The sequence below is a fragment of the Phacochoerus africanus genome, chromosome 1, assembly GCF_016906955.1.
Source record: "Phacochoerus africanus isolate WHEZ1 chromosome 1, ROS_Pafr_v1, whole genome shotgun sequence".
In the NCBI taxonomy this organism is placed as follows: domain Eukaryota; kingdom Metazoa; phylum Chordata; class Mammalia; order Artiodactyla; family Suidae; genus Phacochoerus; species Phacochoerus africanus.
The window spans coordinates 96178410-96194870 of NC_062544.1; the positions used below are offsets into that span (position 1 = coordinate 96178410).

General features: G+C 39.1%; 1 protein-coding gene across 6 annotated transcripts in view; it reads left to right on the plus strand.

Moving 5' to 3' along the window:
• The first annotated feature begins 1869 nt into the window (after positions 1-1869).
• The window catches only part of RBMS3 (RNA binding motif single stranded interacting protein 3), a 740901-nt gene continuing 726309 nt past the window's right edge, over positions 1870-16461 (plus strand). For 4 of the 6 annotated variants that reach the window (XM_047769352.1, XM_047769361.1, XM_047769367.1 and 1 more), the window contains exon 1: positions 2159-2745. In XM_047769352.1, the coding sequence (XP_047625308.1) occupies positions 2671-2745 (75 nt within the window). In that variant the 5' untranslated portion in view covers positions 2159-2670. Of the gene's footprint in view, positions 2746-16461 lie in introns of all 6 variants that reach the window. The other 2 variants (XM_047769355.1, XM_047769379.1) reach the window with 2 other exon arrangements.

Genomic DNA, 16461 nt, shown 5'->3' on the forward strand with positions numbered 1-16461 from the left:
CAGAAATGTCCTGAAAAGAGGGATATAAAATGGGTTGAAGTCATTTATCACGTTTAAGATGTCTTATTCTTCAAACATGTATGAAGCATCCATTTGGTGCTGGATGCCATGCCGATTTTGGAAAAGATGAAGGTTCATAAGAATGATGGTGCCTCTTCCTTACCTGCTTTTCCTGATGCATTTAGAGCATCACAGGGAAAAAAAAGTAATTAATAATAGGCAGTGACATGAGATAAGCATGATATTAGGATGAACATAAGGTGTAGAAGCCAGGGGGGTGCACAGAAAGCGATTGGGGTAGGTGGGATGCTATGCAGAGACTGAACGGTAAGAGACCAGGTAATGGGTTTGGGAGCATGCTCCTGGCAGAGGGGCTGACCCAAGTCTCTGGGAGCACAGCCCAGTCCTGAAAGCAGGGCTGTGTGACTCAGGCATTAGATACGAAGTGCAGGGTCTACTTTCTGCTTCTGGAGAAGACAGGTTTTGAAGTGCCTTGAAAACTATACCACAAGTCAGGATTTGTTGTTGAGCAGTGAGATGCCCCAACAGCTTTTTTAATCAATGAGAGTTTTACATAGTATCTGTTTCAGCTTACCGCCTAGCACCCAGGTTAAGTTGGAAGTATTTCCATTTTCTAGATGAGACCACTGAGGTTCAAAATAACACATAAACATCAGCAGAGTTGATTTAATTTTCTCAATGACAGTGCTGTCAGTGCTTCTACCTACTACTCTCCTACTCTCTCCTCTTCCTTCCTGCCTTCTTTTGTTCTTGTCAAAAGTCAAACATAAAACCCGCTTTCCTTATCTTTCTCCAAGGACCCTGCACGCATGCACTCACGTGGCTTCCGGAACCCAGACCCCTGAACGGAAGCCAGTTGCTCCCAGGGTGGTAGGTCTTGTCAGTGGATCGGCACCAGGTTGTGTGCTGGACCAAGTTCTCTGTTCTTCTCGCCTAGGAAGCTGGATTTGTACCAGAAACCTGTGATCTGAAAAGGCGACTCTGGGCAGGGAGAACAGAGCCGACCTGACAAAGTCGAGAGGAGTTCAGTGCTGGTCTGCCCACGCACTGGGCATGCGTGAGCACTCAGCAAAACACAGCTGGCACGTCTAATTTTAGCCTCACCCGCCTTGAAAAGGGACCCTTTAAGGAAATATATTTTCTCTGAAACAATTTGTATTAGACTGTAGCAGCTGATAGACATGTCAGAATACTACTTATTCTTGGTGGGGAAAAACTCTGCCAAGTAATTATGATTTTTATTCTCGTGTGTGTGTGTGTGTGTGTGTGTGTGTGATGTCTCAGTAAAGCAATTAAAGCCTCTATGAATCATAAAGAGATAGGCAGTGATAGAAATAGTGATTTTTTTTTTAATCTCTGAAGACTATCATAAACCTAACGGGACATGTCTTTGGATGTTAACAAAATGGATGTAGTGATCAGAAGATTATTTCTGCCGTGATAAGTTGGTCACTGTGATCTGATGATGACTGGCTTGTTAATAGTGGCCCTGGAGTAGACACTAACATTTCTTCAATACTTACTGTCCTCCATGTCCGCCGAGAAGTAAAAGGTTAGTTTCTAAAGCAGGTCTTGGATTCCTTTAGCTGGAGTATGTTCCCAGGTTTTGAGAGCATTTGGGACACACTTTTTCCATTTTAACCAGCAAGGTTAGTCTGTCCGCCTTGATTTTTCTCCTTCCTCTCCCTTCCTCCCTTCGTCCTCTGGTCCCTCCCAGGGTCTGCCGTGTTTTGTTTAGCAGAGTGGCTTACCTTGAAACTTGGCAAGAAAAGGAAAGAAGGCAGCTCTTGTGCAGGGTTGATGGAGGGAAGGATAAGGAATAATCCACCGCCCACATTTGAGTTCCCCGGTTCAGTCCCAGCGGCAGCAGCTCTGCTGCAAAAACCGCTTTGCTATTCGAGATAGCCAGCAGAGGGAATCGGAACTTTGCTTGCAGCAGGGGTTGAAGCAGGCTTTTTTTTTTCTTGGAGGAAATACTGCAGCCTTCTGGACTGCGTACGCTGCTCCCTAGAGGGGCTCTCCGGGTCCCACCCACCGGCTGGAAGGAGGGGACGTGAATGAAAGGACAGGACGGGCCCCAACACCATGTCACTCTGGGAGAGAGACAGCAGCAACTGAGCTGTGCAAGGTTTTTTTTTTTTTGCTTTTTGTTTTTTTTTCTTTTCCCCTTTCTTTTTCTTTCTTTCTTTTTTTTTCTTTTTCCTTTTTCTTCTTTCTTTTCTCTTCCTTTTTATTTTTTTTTCTTTCTCTTTAAGGTGGGGAAAGACACAGACAGGAAGCCGATCTGCAAGGATTCGGAGTTGTGCTAAAAGGACTTTGATTTTTTTTTTTTTTTTTTCCTTTACAAACGCTGGCAATTGACATCACTACGGGCAGCCTGGTAGAGAACAAACTGCCTCACCCCAAGTGGACCCCGGCGGCTGGGGGAAGGCAGGCAAGATCCAGGGAGGCTGTGTGGGGGGTTTTCCTACGGATCCCCCCCTCCCTCTTTTTTTGGTGTGTTTCTTTTTAAAATTCTTGCTGTGTTGGAACTAGCGAGGGGTGGAAGAAGATCTCCGAAGCCTCATCAGTCATCGGGACTGTCAGCTCGGCCTGGGGCATATACCCTGTCATCCAGTCCCCTGCCTCGGAGACAGGGATTCCAGCTACATGGGCAAACGCTTGGACCAGCCACAAATGTACCCCCAGTACACTTACTACTATCCTCATTATCTCCAAACCAAGGTATGGCTCGCCCCACAGTCTGGCAGCTGTGTGGTGTCCTTCTGCACTTGGGATGGGAGACAGACAGGCATGTGAATTATTATTTACCCCCCCCCCATCACCTCTTCCTGCTTCTTTGAAATTAGTAACCTAGCAATGGAGTTAATGAAGCAGAGGAGACTATTAGAAGAAAGCGAGCCCGGAATTGTGGCTTCCTCTTTAAGAAGAGATAATAGTTTCACTAGAGTTCCTTTGTTGTTATTTGGCAACACAAATGCTCCTGATCTCTGTCAAGTCCTTTGCGGATGGGCAGGGTTGTTGACAAGGGGATCGTAACAGTGATTATCAGGCACAAGAATACAATTTCAGGGGCTTTTCTGGTGAGCTGTTCTTTGTTTGTGGCTCTAACTGGGTTTTGCCCACTGGATAGGACATGCCGGGGTGGGGACAACTCAAACTTTTAAATCGCTGAGTGTGGCATGAGAGAAGGGTGTGGGAAGGTATATGGCAAGTAACTAAAGTCTCCGAGAGTTTGTTTGAGTGTATTTTTTTTTTTTTTTTTTTTACGTATTTGATTTTATAGGGAGGGTGTTCAGGGAATGCTAGAGACCGAATTTCGGAGCTTTACCGTAGATGCTCTTTACTTTTAGAAGCTTGCTGTGTCTGGGTTGGCTGCCATCAGGAGGCCTGGGTCTTCAAATGGGATGAAATATAACTGATGATAACTGGACGTGAAGTGGTTAAATACTTTAGGCTTTATGTGTGTGCTCAAACGATTGTGAGGGGGCCAGGGGTAAGCTCACGTCACTAAGCCGTGGGTCGTGTCAACCATGAACTTTATCCTGCAGTTCAGACATGGAAGACGCTCAGGTGTGAAATCACTGCTCCAATTTGTCAATTACATGGGACTTCATTTGGGGGTGGGTGGGTGTTGGTAGTTACCCCTGGAATGCTCGGATTATATTTCTTTACAGATTATATTATTTTGCATTGCATTAGCCAGAGTCTTCCGTCTTCCTGATAAATAAATATGCCAGGAGTGAACGAGGCGTGCCTGAGTGATCTGAGCTGTCACCAAGACTCGGTGATGTGACGAGGGTTTGGTCATTCATGCTGTAGTTCTCTCATTTATTCTGTCTCACCAAACAATGCCTATTTGTAAACCAGAGCAGGCAGCTGACTTTCAGTATTGTAGTAAAGGTTGTTCTTTTTTCCCCTTCCTTTCTCAACTGCTCTCTGATTTGCCCTACCCCTCCAAGGTCGACTCACACTGCTTTTTGCCTTTGTGAGCATTTAGTTGGTGTTGCTGCTTAAATAGCCCAGCCCTCCTGCTCCAGTGGCCAGAGTTTTAACTCTTTGGGGGATTGGGTTGAGAATGCTGCCTGCCTTCCTTAAGGAAATGGCAAAGCAGTGACAAGTTAAAAAGGGGAAATTTACAGTCATTTCTCATCCCCCAAAGAAACAAAAACAACACACTCGAGGGTTGCATGAAAAATATCGGACATTCCATCCCCTTTAGTCATTTAGCTAAATTTTTCCAAATGTTTCCAAATTCATGCTTTCTTTTTTGGTTCTTGTTTTCTACTATGAAGTCTATTCAGAAGAGAAACTTTAGATCAAAATGAATGGAATAATTGCTTTTATGCTTGAGATTTCTTTTTAACCTATTACTAGCAGGAAATAATTTTGTGTACATTATATTAAAGACACAGGATGCTGGACCAGCTAAAAAATCTGTTTTGGGGTCCTATGTAGTTGAGTGTTGTGTAGACAGGCAACATCTGGATCTTGTTACTTTCAAGCCAGTCAAAGCCATCAACTTCTGGAACATTTCTAAAGAAGTTAGATCCATTAGGCGACCTCAGCTGATAGTCGGGTAATCAGATCAGGGTGGAAGAGAATATACGATCAGCTACTTTGGCTGTTGTGGCCGTTCTTATTGATTATTGCGTTGTAAAATTTCGACAGTGCTGTGAAGTTGTCGAATATTATTTTGGTGGCTCTGAAATGACAGACATTAATAACATTCCTGTGAGCTGAAGGCATGAAAACGTGTCCTGTTTTGGCACTTGGGCACTGGGGGAATGGGAGGAAGGGTCAGCGTGCAATATTTTAAAATGTGGGAACTTTCTGACAGCGTTAACACCATAAATACTATGGTGGCTCAGTATAGCATGAAAACAACCAGGTTATTTTAGTACCACTTTTTGTTCCTTTCATACTTACATCTCAAGATAGAATCTGTCATAATTTTGAAGTAAATGCACGCTGCTTATTATTTATTTGGTAAGCCTAGGTGGAATTCATAAAATCCACTGGTCTTTTAGCCTTGGCTTGCACTTATAATCCAATTTAAAAATCACTGCTATTTTAAATGATTCTGTTATAGAAAAGACATTTATGGTTGACAACAAAAATTGTATTCTGGTGATACCATGTCCTAAATTAGTCTCTAAATGTAGGTGTTTTTAACTAACCACAAAAGCTGTTTGCTGACATTAGTTTTGGGTGGAAAATCTTCACGGGATTTTAAAGAAGTAAAATGTTTATTATTGTATTTGTTCAGAAAGTGCCAAAATACTGACCCTTCTAGTTCTGCCAAAACATGTATTTTAGATGCAGCTGCTCTTACGATAAAACAAAATAAAAATGGATTTTTAAATACATGTAAATGTCTTCCATTTTCTCAAATGCATTTAAAGTTTAAAAAAAAAAAAAACGCGTCTCCCTTCCCTGTCTTCTCTTTCTCTTATTACCCATCACATTAGAAGCAATCTCTTAACTTTGTTGCTTAAAGAGAAAAAAAATAGAAATAAGATATTTATGCTTTTGTTTCTTTGAAAAATGTTATATTAGAAAAGTTATGTGTAAGTCAAATACAAGGAAAACGTATAGTTGACTTGTGGCAATACCTTGTAGTAATATGGGTATAATCTGCTTTCTCTCCCAGACCTCATATTAAAAGTTGTCACTTCTCAGTTTTCTTTTTGGCCTTTTTTTTTTCTATTAAAAGAAGCAATTTAAAAAGGAACATTACTTTTGGTTAGGAGTAATGAAGAAATCTTGGTGACAAGTCAGAATATTTAAATAGGAGACATAACTGGATTCAAAAAGAGTTTCATCAAAATGAATTTGCTGTTGGCAGGCCACTCTGAATAATCAGCAAGTTTTAGAGAAAGGAGAGCTGAAAGTAGTTTATTGGCTTAATGATCACATACATGATGATGTTTGATTGAGTTGTAACCTAATATTTCTCAGGAATTTTGTTATAGCCCATTCCAAACACCCAACCTGTTGCTATTGCCCTGTGAGACTCAGGGTGGATTTCTATCTGTACTGAGGCACTTTGGGGAGGTTTCTTGGCAAAACAACTTAGTTGAACTGGGAAACCTCAAAAGAGTAAAACATAGTCACAGTCTGATGAGTTGATATTTTACAGTTGAGAAATAGATACCTCTCCCCTAGGTGATCTTTGGAAAACTTTACTCATCTTTATAAAACTTAAAAATTCACCCAAGCATACACAGCAAGCTTGCCTTTCCTTCCTTTCCAGAGCCTTACCAGTTCACTCTGTTCCCATCAGTTCAGTGCAGTTTCTTATCACATTGTTCTTTCATCCATCTCCCGCCTTCCCTTCTTTGGCCATCTGCTTCCCCAGAAGACCTTGAAGAGAAGGTTTCAGACCATAGGACCCTGACTAAGTTTCTCTGGCTGGTGGTGCTCAGATTCTGTTCAGAGCCTGGTGTGAAGTTGGGGTCAGGTGGAAAGAGTCATCCATCAACGGCACACTGATTTCAGGCTGAATTTCCAACCATCTGCAGCTGGACGGCCGCCCGGCTGTGAAAGTCTAGCTGGGCCCAGTTGTGCCATGGAAAGAGCAGACCCTTGAAAACACCAGGCCTGAGCAGTTGCCAAAGGAAGAAGGAGGCTCCTGAGGGGGTAAAGGATATTCTTAAAGATGTGAACGTACAGATCCTCCAAAAGCAAAACCAAACAACCCTTAACACATTTCTTGCAGATGAAAATGTAGAAAATTTTGCTGAGGGAGGGAGTGAGTTTAGAATTTCCTTAGTACTTCCTGCCTCAGATTTGCATTGATAGTCAGAGTTGGTAACTTGCCAGTTTGAAAACAGCCTTGAAAACTCCCAAGTACTCTTTTCCTTTGAAAGCCTGAAACATACAGAACTGGTTTTCTCAAAATCTTCCATCAATAGTATTTTTAGCTACAACTCCAAATATTTCTTACACTTTGGAGGTGGGGTGGGGGGCGAGGGGAATGGTAGCATGAAACTATGATAAATCTTGTCTCATTTTAGAATGTATACTATTTTAATTGGTTTTAAATGAGAGAAATACAGAAAGAGGTTACTCTCCCTCTTCAGCTGCTGTTTTCTCTCTTTACTCCTTCAAATCTTTGTTATCATTGGCCTTTTCTTTTCTATAATGTAGTCACTGTTTTCACAACACTAAATCTAGTGCCTGCTTAAAAGGAGTAGATACGTAAAAATATCATGTTTTTTTCTCCCCAATAATTCCAAACTTAAAGGAAACACCATGCATATTTCTCTTAACAGTATCTTTCCAACACATTTTCCTTTCACTTTCTCTCCATTTGGAAAAAGAGGAACAGAATTATAACTCAAAACTGTTTCCATCAAGTAATAAAAAGCATTTCGGGTTGGACGTGGAGGCCATTGGAAGGGACAGAGGCCAAAGAAGAGGAGGGCAAATGCAAGTCATTTCAGGTCTTTCTGGCTCCAGGAATTCTGGAAAGCTTTGTTTTTGCACTACTATGATTCACACAATCCTCTTTGACGTTATCAGTCTTTTTGGCAGAAGAGGGCTCAGTCACAATTATGCCCATGCCAAATTCTAAGAAAATCGGGCTTTTCCTTTAAAAGAAAATCTTTTTAGTGTTGGACTTCTTATTCAGAGTAAATGGTTGATGTTTATCCAAAATTGGCTTCGAGTACTACATTAAAATTGTGTTTTGTAACAGTCTCCTAAGCCACAGCTGTATGTGATTAAATAGTGTAATATCAAAAGCATGTGAGTAGACATTTTTATGCTATAGCTGTTCACAGTAAGAGTACAGATGGAGCTGACAGGAGACCAAGAGCAAAAAGGTACTCGTGTGTTAGGAGACGTGTATTGAGGGTCTGTATTGCTGGGTTTTTTTTTTTTTTTGTACTAGTGGGAAAAATGCTGAACTATTTTGGATGTGATTAAAAAATATGCTCTTTGAAAATGGAAACAGAAACAAAATGCCAATTTTTATTTTAAATATGGAGTGCCATTTAATTGCAAAACACATAGTTCCTGAATGAATCTGGAAGCAATGCAAATGGAAAGATTAAGTTTATTCCCAGGAAGCACACATTCAGAAAGCAAAAGTGAAGTTTGCTTTTCTGTTTGGAAATTATAAATGCTTTTCTCCTTGTGTGTGTGTGTGTGTGTGTGTGTGTGTGTGTGTGTGTGTGTGTGTGTGTTTGGGGGGAGGAGAGTTTTTGTTTTGTTTTGTTTTTTGCTATATTAATCTGTGGAACTATTATTATAAGAAGATTATAGGTCATTTGCCTCTAAACAAAAGTGATAGATAGTTAGGATCCGTAACTTAGAGCAAAACAGGTGGTAACATGATTCTTTGTTAGGATATTTGAAAATATGATATTCAGTTTGCTATGAATATTGACCTTTTATTGCCATTGTTAAAAGTTACATAGTCACACAAGGAGACACAACTTTAGATTCTATTTCTTTAGCAGAGATGTTACAAAAGAGAAGCTTTAGCTACAATGTTTTTGAAAGCCTGTTTGTTCATGAACACGATAATCTCTATCAGTCTATAGGATTACTAATACTAATAAAAGATGTAAAAGAAATGTTAGTAAGTGATTGTTTGGGGGGCTTGAAAAAGCTTATAGAAGCAGCTATTGATGTTCAGATTTCAAACATTCAAAAGCACTTTTAAAAAGGAAAAGAAGAGGGGTGGACCGAGGTAAATTGGGTTCTGATTGCTTTTGTTTTTAATTTTTCTTTTTCAAGTTGACATTCGCAAAGAATTTGTTCATGTGAGTGTGTGTGTGTGTGTGTGTGTGTGTGTGTGTGTAGATTTATTGGTCAGGAAATATATACCATGTGGAATCAGATATCTGAGTAAAGCCTTGCTGTTCAGAGCATCAACCTCTAATAGACATTAAATTTCAAGAGGATGGATAATATATGATAAGACATTCATGCTGCTTTTTTGTGGAACTCTGATTTGTATGTCCATGAACCGGTTTCTAGGACTGGTTCCCTAAGATGCCCTTCCAGGCCTAGCATTTCTGACTCTCTTGTTGAGATAGATGAGGCTGCTTTGATTTTTAGGGCTATTTGGGAAATGAATTGGGTTTTGTGCCAATGATGAGTTTTTGTTCAGGTCCTCCATACTTTCTCCAGAGCAGTTCATACGCTGGTTTGCCGACTCTGGAGACTTGGCAAATGTAACTGTCTGCATCTTTTGCTGCATCTAAATCTAGCACACCCAGAGAAATACCTCTGTCACCCAGGAGTGGGTGGAGAGCAGTTCCCAGGGGTGGGACCAATCCACAGGCACTACTGAATCATTATCATTGTTGGCTTTGTTGTGGTTTGAGTTTTCTCCTTTGAGTGCATAAAATTAGATCTGATCCAAAGACTTGCTCTCTCTAGGTGGCATAAAAGCGGACTGGTTATGCATATGTTTGGCTAAACCAGTTGAGGTAATGAAAAAAGTAGGATTGTCTCATTAAGATCCTGACAGCTCTAGTTTCATGAATGAATCTTGGAACTACATGTGAAAATAACAGGCGATCAGTGACATGCTATTTTGACTGGAGTTTGCAAAACGTTCCAGTCTCTAAATTTCTGAATAGTAGCCTTAAAAGCATAGGGGGAAATATTGTAGTAACCCAAGTGCATGGTACTGAAGGAGAAAAATAATCACTTCTCCAAGATACACTTAATAAAACATTATCTTTTCCTCTTTTTCTTGCTAGGTACCCTTTCTTGGTCCCCTTGAAGCCTCTGTTAGCTGAATTAATGAAAGTAAATAGAACCTTGAATTTTGTTTTTATGGATTACTAACACATGGCAAAAATGAACTAGACTACATATACAGTCAGATCAACCCTGATAACATCCTTCCCTGTTGTGTGAAAAATATGGTATAATAGAAGAAAAATTAATCTCATGATATTCTAAATATTGGTAGTAATCATTTCAGGAACTGATTTTTAACTTGTTCTAGAACTAACTTTCCTGTCATTGTACTGTAGTGTTAAGAAATTGGCAAGTATTGCACTCAGTATGCCAGATGCAGATGACCTTTTGGTTAACTCATCCTTAACTGGTAGTTTTCAAGCTGAATATGGATCATGTATAGAATTTAATGAGGATTTTTGAGAAGTCTTCCTATTTTTATCCTAGGTATCACTTGTCTATTTATCTTAGTCATATTTCTGATTGATGACAGTTTAATGAAAAGGAAAATGGAAAACAGGATGTGAACTATCTGGTTTTCTGGAACTGATTAAGATACCTTAAAAGCTTTTCTTATGTATGCAAGTCATATCTGAAGGTACACTGATGTCTTTACACTCTTTTGTTGCCTTTTAAAACTTGTTATTCATACAGATTAAATAGTGGCACCCTGAATATAAGTTAGAACTGAGGTAACTTAAAATTCAAGCAAATATGCTTTCAAAGTCCCAGATAGGTCTGAGTAGATGAAGTATTTGAAGAAGTGTATACAAAGCTTGGAATAAAATTTTAGAGACTCTTTTTAAGGATGTTATACAAGAAAACTAATCACATGACATATCTGTAATGTTGAGTTTCTTCTTGAGAGATGAGAAAAATAGTTTTTTTGTTTGTTTGTTTTTTGTTTGTTTGTTTGGTTTTTTTTTAGCTTGGTGCTAGCCCCTTGAAGGGTTGTGACAGCTTCTAGGTTAGCCTTGGTCTTGACTTTTGGCCCTTGCTTTCTTTTCCATGGCCAGGCTCACCGATTGAGATTGTGCCTTTAGAAATGAGGATGTTATGTTTTAATCTAGGTAGGCAGGGAATTCTGAAAAGAATAAAGTTCTGATCTTCTTTTTCGATATTCTTTTCAATTTATTCCAAAAGTTAACCTCAGATTTTAAACTTTATTTTTCACCTGTTAGGACCACTGGAGTTCTGTTAGCAATGAGAAAATTTCCCTTTCTGGGTTGTTCTTGTTCTTGTGTTTAACTTTGTTGATAAGCTGGAAAAATATGAGGAACAGTGCAAGGAAATAGGTCAGTGAACATGGAAGAATTTTTCTCCACATTCAGCTGAATCCTTTAACAGTAGTAGAAGTGAAGGGCCATTCTAAAATCTCCATTATCTTCTGGACACTTTTGGCGCCTCCCACATCTTAACAAACACATTAAACATATTAAAGTGCACTCACATTCCACATCAAATTAGATTTTTTGCAACAAGATATTGAAAAATTTTTTATAGTTTTGCCACTGAAACTTCCTGAGTACATGTAAATTTATTTATGTGTGCTTGTGAATTGGGGGCCATCATCTTACCAATGTAGGTGTTGCAAAAAATCTAATCTGCAGCACTTCTGGAGGTACAAGGAAAGATTATTTTGACCTCTACCAAATAGAACAATGAATAAAGTTGACGATGTATTATGCTTTGTAGAAACAAAGATTCACTAATTTTGGTTGTCATTTTCTTTTTAGATTGTGGGGAATACATTTTTCTCATCTTGTCAGTACTTTTGTGGGTCCCTAACGTGCTCAGAGAGCCTAAAAAACTGGCTCTATCTCTACCCACTGAGGCATTTTGGCATTCAATGTATCTCTGTATTTTAGTAATCCCAAATTTCCGGGGCGGGACATGTGTTAGAGCAGCATAGTGTATTGGAAAATGTCATTAACATTCTTTGGCTAAAATAGGTCAAAAGCAGACACATTGGATTGACCTTTGGCAGTGGGAGCAATTGAGAGTTCCAGATCTGGGTGCCAGGTTCACAGAATTTTTTCATTGTTCATTTGATGGAAGTGTTTACCAATTAGAAAGAAAAAGAGCTTGAATGTAACAGGTTTTCCCTGGGCCCCTAGCCTAGAGGTACAAGTGGGAAGCAAGTCCCTGGCACAGTATCTATTTTATGGCATAGTCTTTCTAAATTCTTCTGTCTCCTAAAGAGGCTCATGGGTTTTTACATGTATTAAAACTACCACTTCCTTCTGATCCCCAAGTCCATGATTATTCATCTTGGGTGGATTCCCTTGGTTTCTAGAGGTCCCCGCCAGCCCTATAGTATCTGCCTGCCTCTTAAAGCAGAGATGTCTCTGCACATATGCACATGCCAGCCGGACCCACCATCACACTCCCAGGTGGGTGGGCACCTTTTATTTTGTTTTATTTTATTTTTAAATTTATTTTTATTAATTAATTTATTTATTTATTTATTTATTGTCTTTTTAAGGTTGCACCTGCAGTATATGGAGGTTCCCAGGCTAGGAGTTGAATCAGAGCTGTAGCCGCCAGTCTACACCACAGCCACAGCAATGTCAGATCAGAGCCACATCTCTGACCTACACCACAGCTCACAGCAACACCAGATCCTTAACCCACTGAGTGAGGCCAGGGATCAAGCCTGCATCCTCATGGATGCTAATCAGGTTCATTTCTGCTGAGCCACGACAGGAACTCCCAGGTGGGCACCCTTTAGGTACTGCTTCTCTAGCACCAAGCCAAGCGTGATGGTTTTCTTCATTTGTATTATGGTCCTGGTAATACAAGAAAACTAGGGTACCAAGCCCAGAGCATGGCCTTCTCCCCTCACCTCAATTAAAGAATTTGCTCTGTCTCTCAAGCCCCCTGCATCCACACATGCCTAGAAACTCCCTCCCTCCCGCACTCTTGGAGGGAGAGTTCTCATAATTACCCGATGTTTTGATTCTCCACTTAATTTCTCAGTTTTCCTTGCTAGCCCTCTAGCCAGATCTCACAGAAGTTCATCAGCAGATTCAGATAAGCTGTGACTTATCTCTGTCACACATGGAACGTGCACATGCACACACATACACACACACCCCTGGAAATGCTAAGAATTATTTCAATGGTTCTGATTTTTTTCTGAGGCTAAGTGACACTGAGAAACATCAAAAGAAAAAGTGATCTTAAGGAGACGTATACTTTTTCTTTCCAGTTTTAATACTTTTTTTTGGTTGCTAGTTGGTTGCAGAAAGGGAAAATCACCAAAATACAGATGACCAGTAATTTTCACTTTCTTTCAAAAATGTAGTGTCTTCCCATGATTTGAGATATATTGATAATGTATTATGCAAGTACTATATTATATGCATCTATGTATATTATCTTTTCTATGCTATTCTTTTTAAAATTGTATGACAATTTTTAAATTGGAATATAGTCAATTTAAAATGTTGTCTTAGTTTTCAGGTGTAAAGAAAAATGATTCAGTTATAAATACATATACTTTTTTTCCAAATTCTTTTCCCATATAGGTTATTACAAGATATTGAATAGAGTTCCCTATGCTATACAGTAGGTCTTTGTTATTTATCTATTTTGTATATAGCAGTTTGTTTATTTTAATCCCAGACTCTTAATTTGTCCCTCCCTCCCTTTCCCCTTTGTTGACAGTACATTTGTTTTCAAAGTCTATGAGTCTATTTCTGTTTCATAAATAAATTCATTTGTATCATTTTAAAATATTCCACATATAAGTGATATATATGATATTTGTCTTTGTCTGACTTACTTCACTTAGTATGATAATCTACTAGGTCAATCCATATTGCTGCAAATGGCATTTTTTATTATGGCTGAGGATTTATATATCACATCTTCTTTATCCATTCCTCTGTTGATTGGCATTTAGATTGCTTCCATGTCTTGGGTATTGTAAATGGTACTGCTATGAACATTGGGGTGCATGGATCTTTTCAAATTATGGTTTTCTCAAGACATATTCCCAGGAATGGGATTGCTGGATCATATGGTAGTCCTATATTTAGTTTTATAAGGAACCTCCATACTATTCTCCATAGTGGCTGTACCAATTTACATTCTCAACAAGTGTAGGAGGGTTCCCTTTTGTCCACACACTCTCTAACATTTATCATTTGTAGACGTTTTAATGATGGCCATTCTGACCATTTTGAGGTGATATCTTTGTTGTTTTGGTTTTCATTTCTCTAATAATTAGTGATGTTGAGCATCTTTTATTTTTTTCTTATTTATTTTTTAAAAACATTTTATTTATTTATTTATTTATTTATTTTCCACTGTACAGCATGGGGACCAAGTTACACATACATGTATACATAATTTTTCGTCCCATTGTTGTGTTGTGATGTAAGTATCTAGACATAGTTCTCAGTGCTACACAGCAGGATCTCATTGTAAATCCATTCCAAGAGCAATAGCTTGTATCTGTTAATCCCTCCCACTCCCTCCCCCTCCCCCGGGCAACCACAAGTCTATTCTCCAAGTCCATGATTTTCTTTTCTATGGAAGGTTCATTTGTGCTATATATTAGATTCCAGATATAAGTGATATCATATGGTATTTGTCTTTCTCTTTCTGACTTATTTCACTCAATATGAGAGTCTCTAGTTCCATCCATGTTGCCACAAATGGCATTATTTTGTTCTTTTTATGGCTGAGTAGTATTCCATTGTGTATATATACCACATCTTCCTAATCCAATCATCTGTTGATGGACATTTGGGTTGTTTCCATGTCCTGGCTATTGTGAATAGAGCTGCAATGAATACGTGGGTGCATGTGTCTTTTTTTTTTTTTTTTGGTCTTTTTCCAGGACCACACCCATGGCATATGGAAGTTCCCAGGCTAGGGGTCTAATCAGAGCTATAGCTGCCAGCTTAAGCCAGAGCCACAGCAATGCCAGATCCGAGCCTAGTCTGCGACCTACACCACAGCTCCTGGCAACACCAGATCCTTAACCCACTGAGCGAGGCCAGGGATTGAACCCTCAACCTCATGGTTCCTAGTCAGATTCGCTAACCACTGAGCCACGATGGGAACTCTTGCATGTGTCTTTTTTTAAGGAAAGTTTTGTCTGGATATATGCCCAAAATCGAGACTGTTGGGTCATATGGTAGTTCTATGTATAGATTTCTAAGGTACCTCCATATTGTTCTCCATAGTCGTTGTACCAGCTTACATTCCCACCAACAGTGCAGGAGGGTTCCCTTTTCTCCACACCCCCTCCATTATTTGTTATTTGTGGACATATTAGTGATGGCCATTCTGACTGGTGTGAGGTGATATCTCATGGTAGTTTTGATTTGCATTTCTCTAATAATCAGTGATGTTGAGCATTTTTTTATGTGCTTTTTGGCCATCTGTATATCTTCTTTGGAGAAAGGTCTATTCAGGTCTTTTGCCCATTTTCCATTGGGTTGTTGGCTTTTTTGCTATTGAGTTGTATAAGTCAAACATCTTTTAATGTGCCTGGTCCATCTGTATGTCTTCTTTGGAGAAATGTCTATTTAGGTCTTCTGCCCTTTTTTTTTTTTTTTGGATTGGATTGTTTGTTTCTTTTGATACAAAGCTGGATGAACTGTTTGTATATTTTGGAAATTAATCCTTTGTTAGTAGCATCATTTACAAATATTTTCTCCTTTTCTCTGTTACTCTTGATAATTTTTTTTAGAAATCCTATGGATTGATTCACTCTAATTTTTCCTAAATAATTTCATAATTATTGTTTATGCTGTGGAGGTTTCAATAATCCTTGGAGCTTGTAATGATGAGGCTGTCAATAGCATGGGAGAAAAAAATGGCAATTCTACAATTTTAATTTTATAGGTGATTTATGATAAGTACCAATTGATATAAAACAGAGAGAAGAGGAAACAGAAAATTGAAGGGCTAAGATTATCAAGTCCCAATATATGAACATTTCTGGAATTTGACTGTTTTTCTTTCCAAAGCCAAGAACTGTTTGGAAGGAAGTGATTGTTGAGAAGTTGAAGAACCATCTTTGGGAAAAACCTTAATGTGAATATAGTACTTGATATGGAGGAGTCATAGCGTTGAGGCTTTTGGTGTCTTGTGAAAAGGAAATCAATGCTTCTGCAGACAGCTTAGTGCTTTGTTCTATTGGCACATATCAATGGACTTGGTAAACTAGCGCCTGCTTTTCTTGTTCTGGCTTACCCATCACTTCTTATGGATGACCTGGATGAAAACCTTATTGTTGCTTTTGACTGGAAACAAGTGTGTTTTCTAGAAAGATTTTGGAATCAAATTTTAACATGTATGTCATAATTTCTATATATAAAATGTTCATATCAAATCCATAGTGTTCAAAATAATCATGAATATGGCTATGTTGTTCTGTGTAGAAAGGATCTGGGTTTGAGTGGGCTAAACAGTAGCATAAGATCTAAAACTATCAAAGCTCTACTGACATGAGAATTTACAATGCAAAGCGCTAACCAGACAGTGAGGATGTTCAGGGGCCGCTGATGTGTCTAGAGATCCACTGAGCAATTGAGTTGAGGGTATGTGAGCCCTGCTCTCAGCACACACATGGGTTAGAAGGTGGGGCCTGGTGAAAGTGTGTCTAGATTTCAACATGGTCATTGAGGTTTAGGTGAGTAGAGATCTGAGAAAAGTTAGATATTGTTGTTATTATTCATGGTCCATCTTTTCTGCCAAGTTTATTTTACTCCCTTC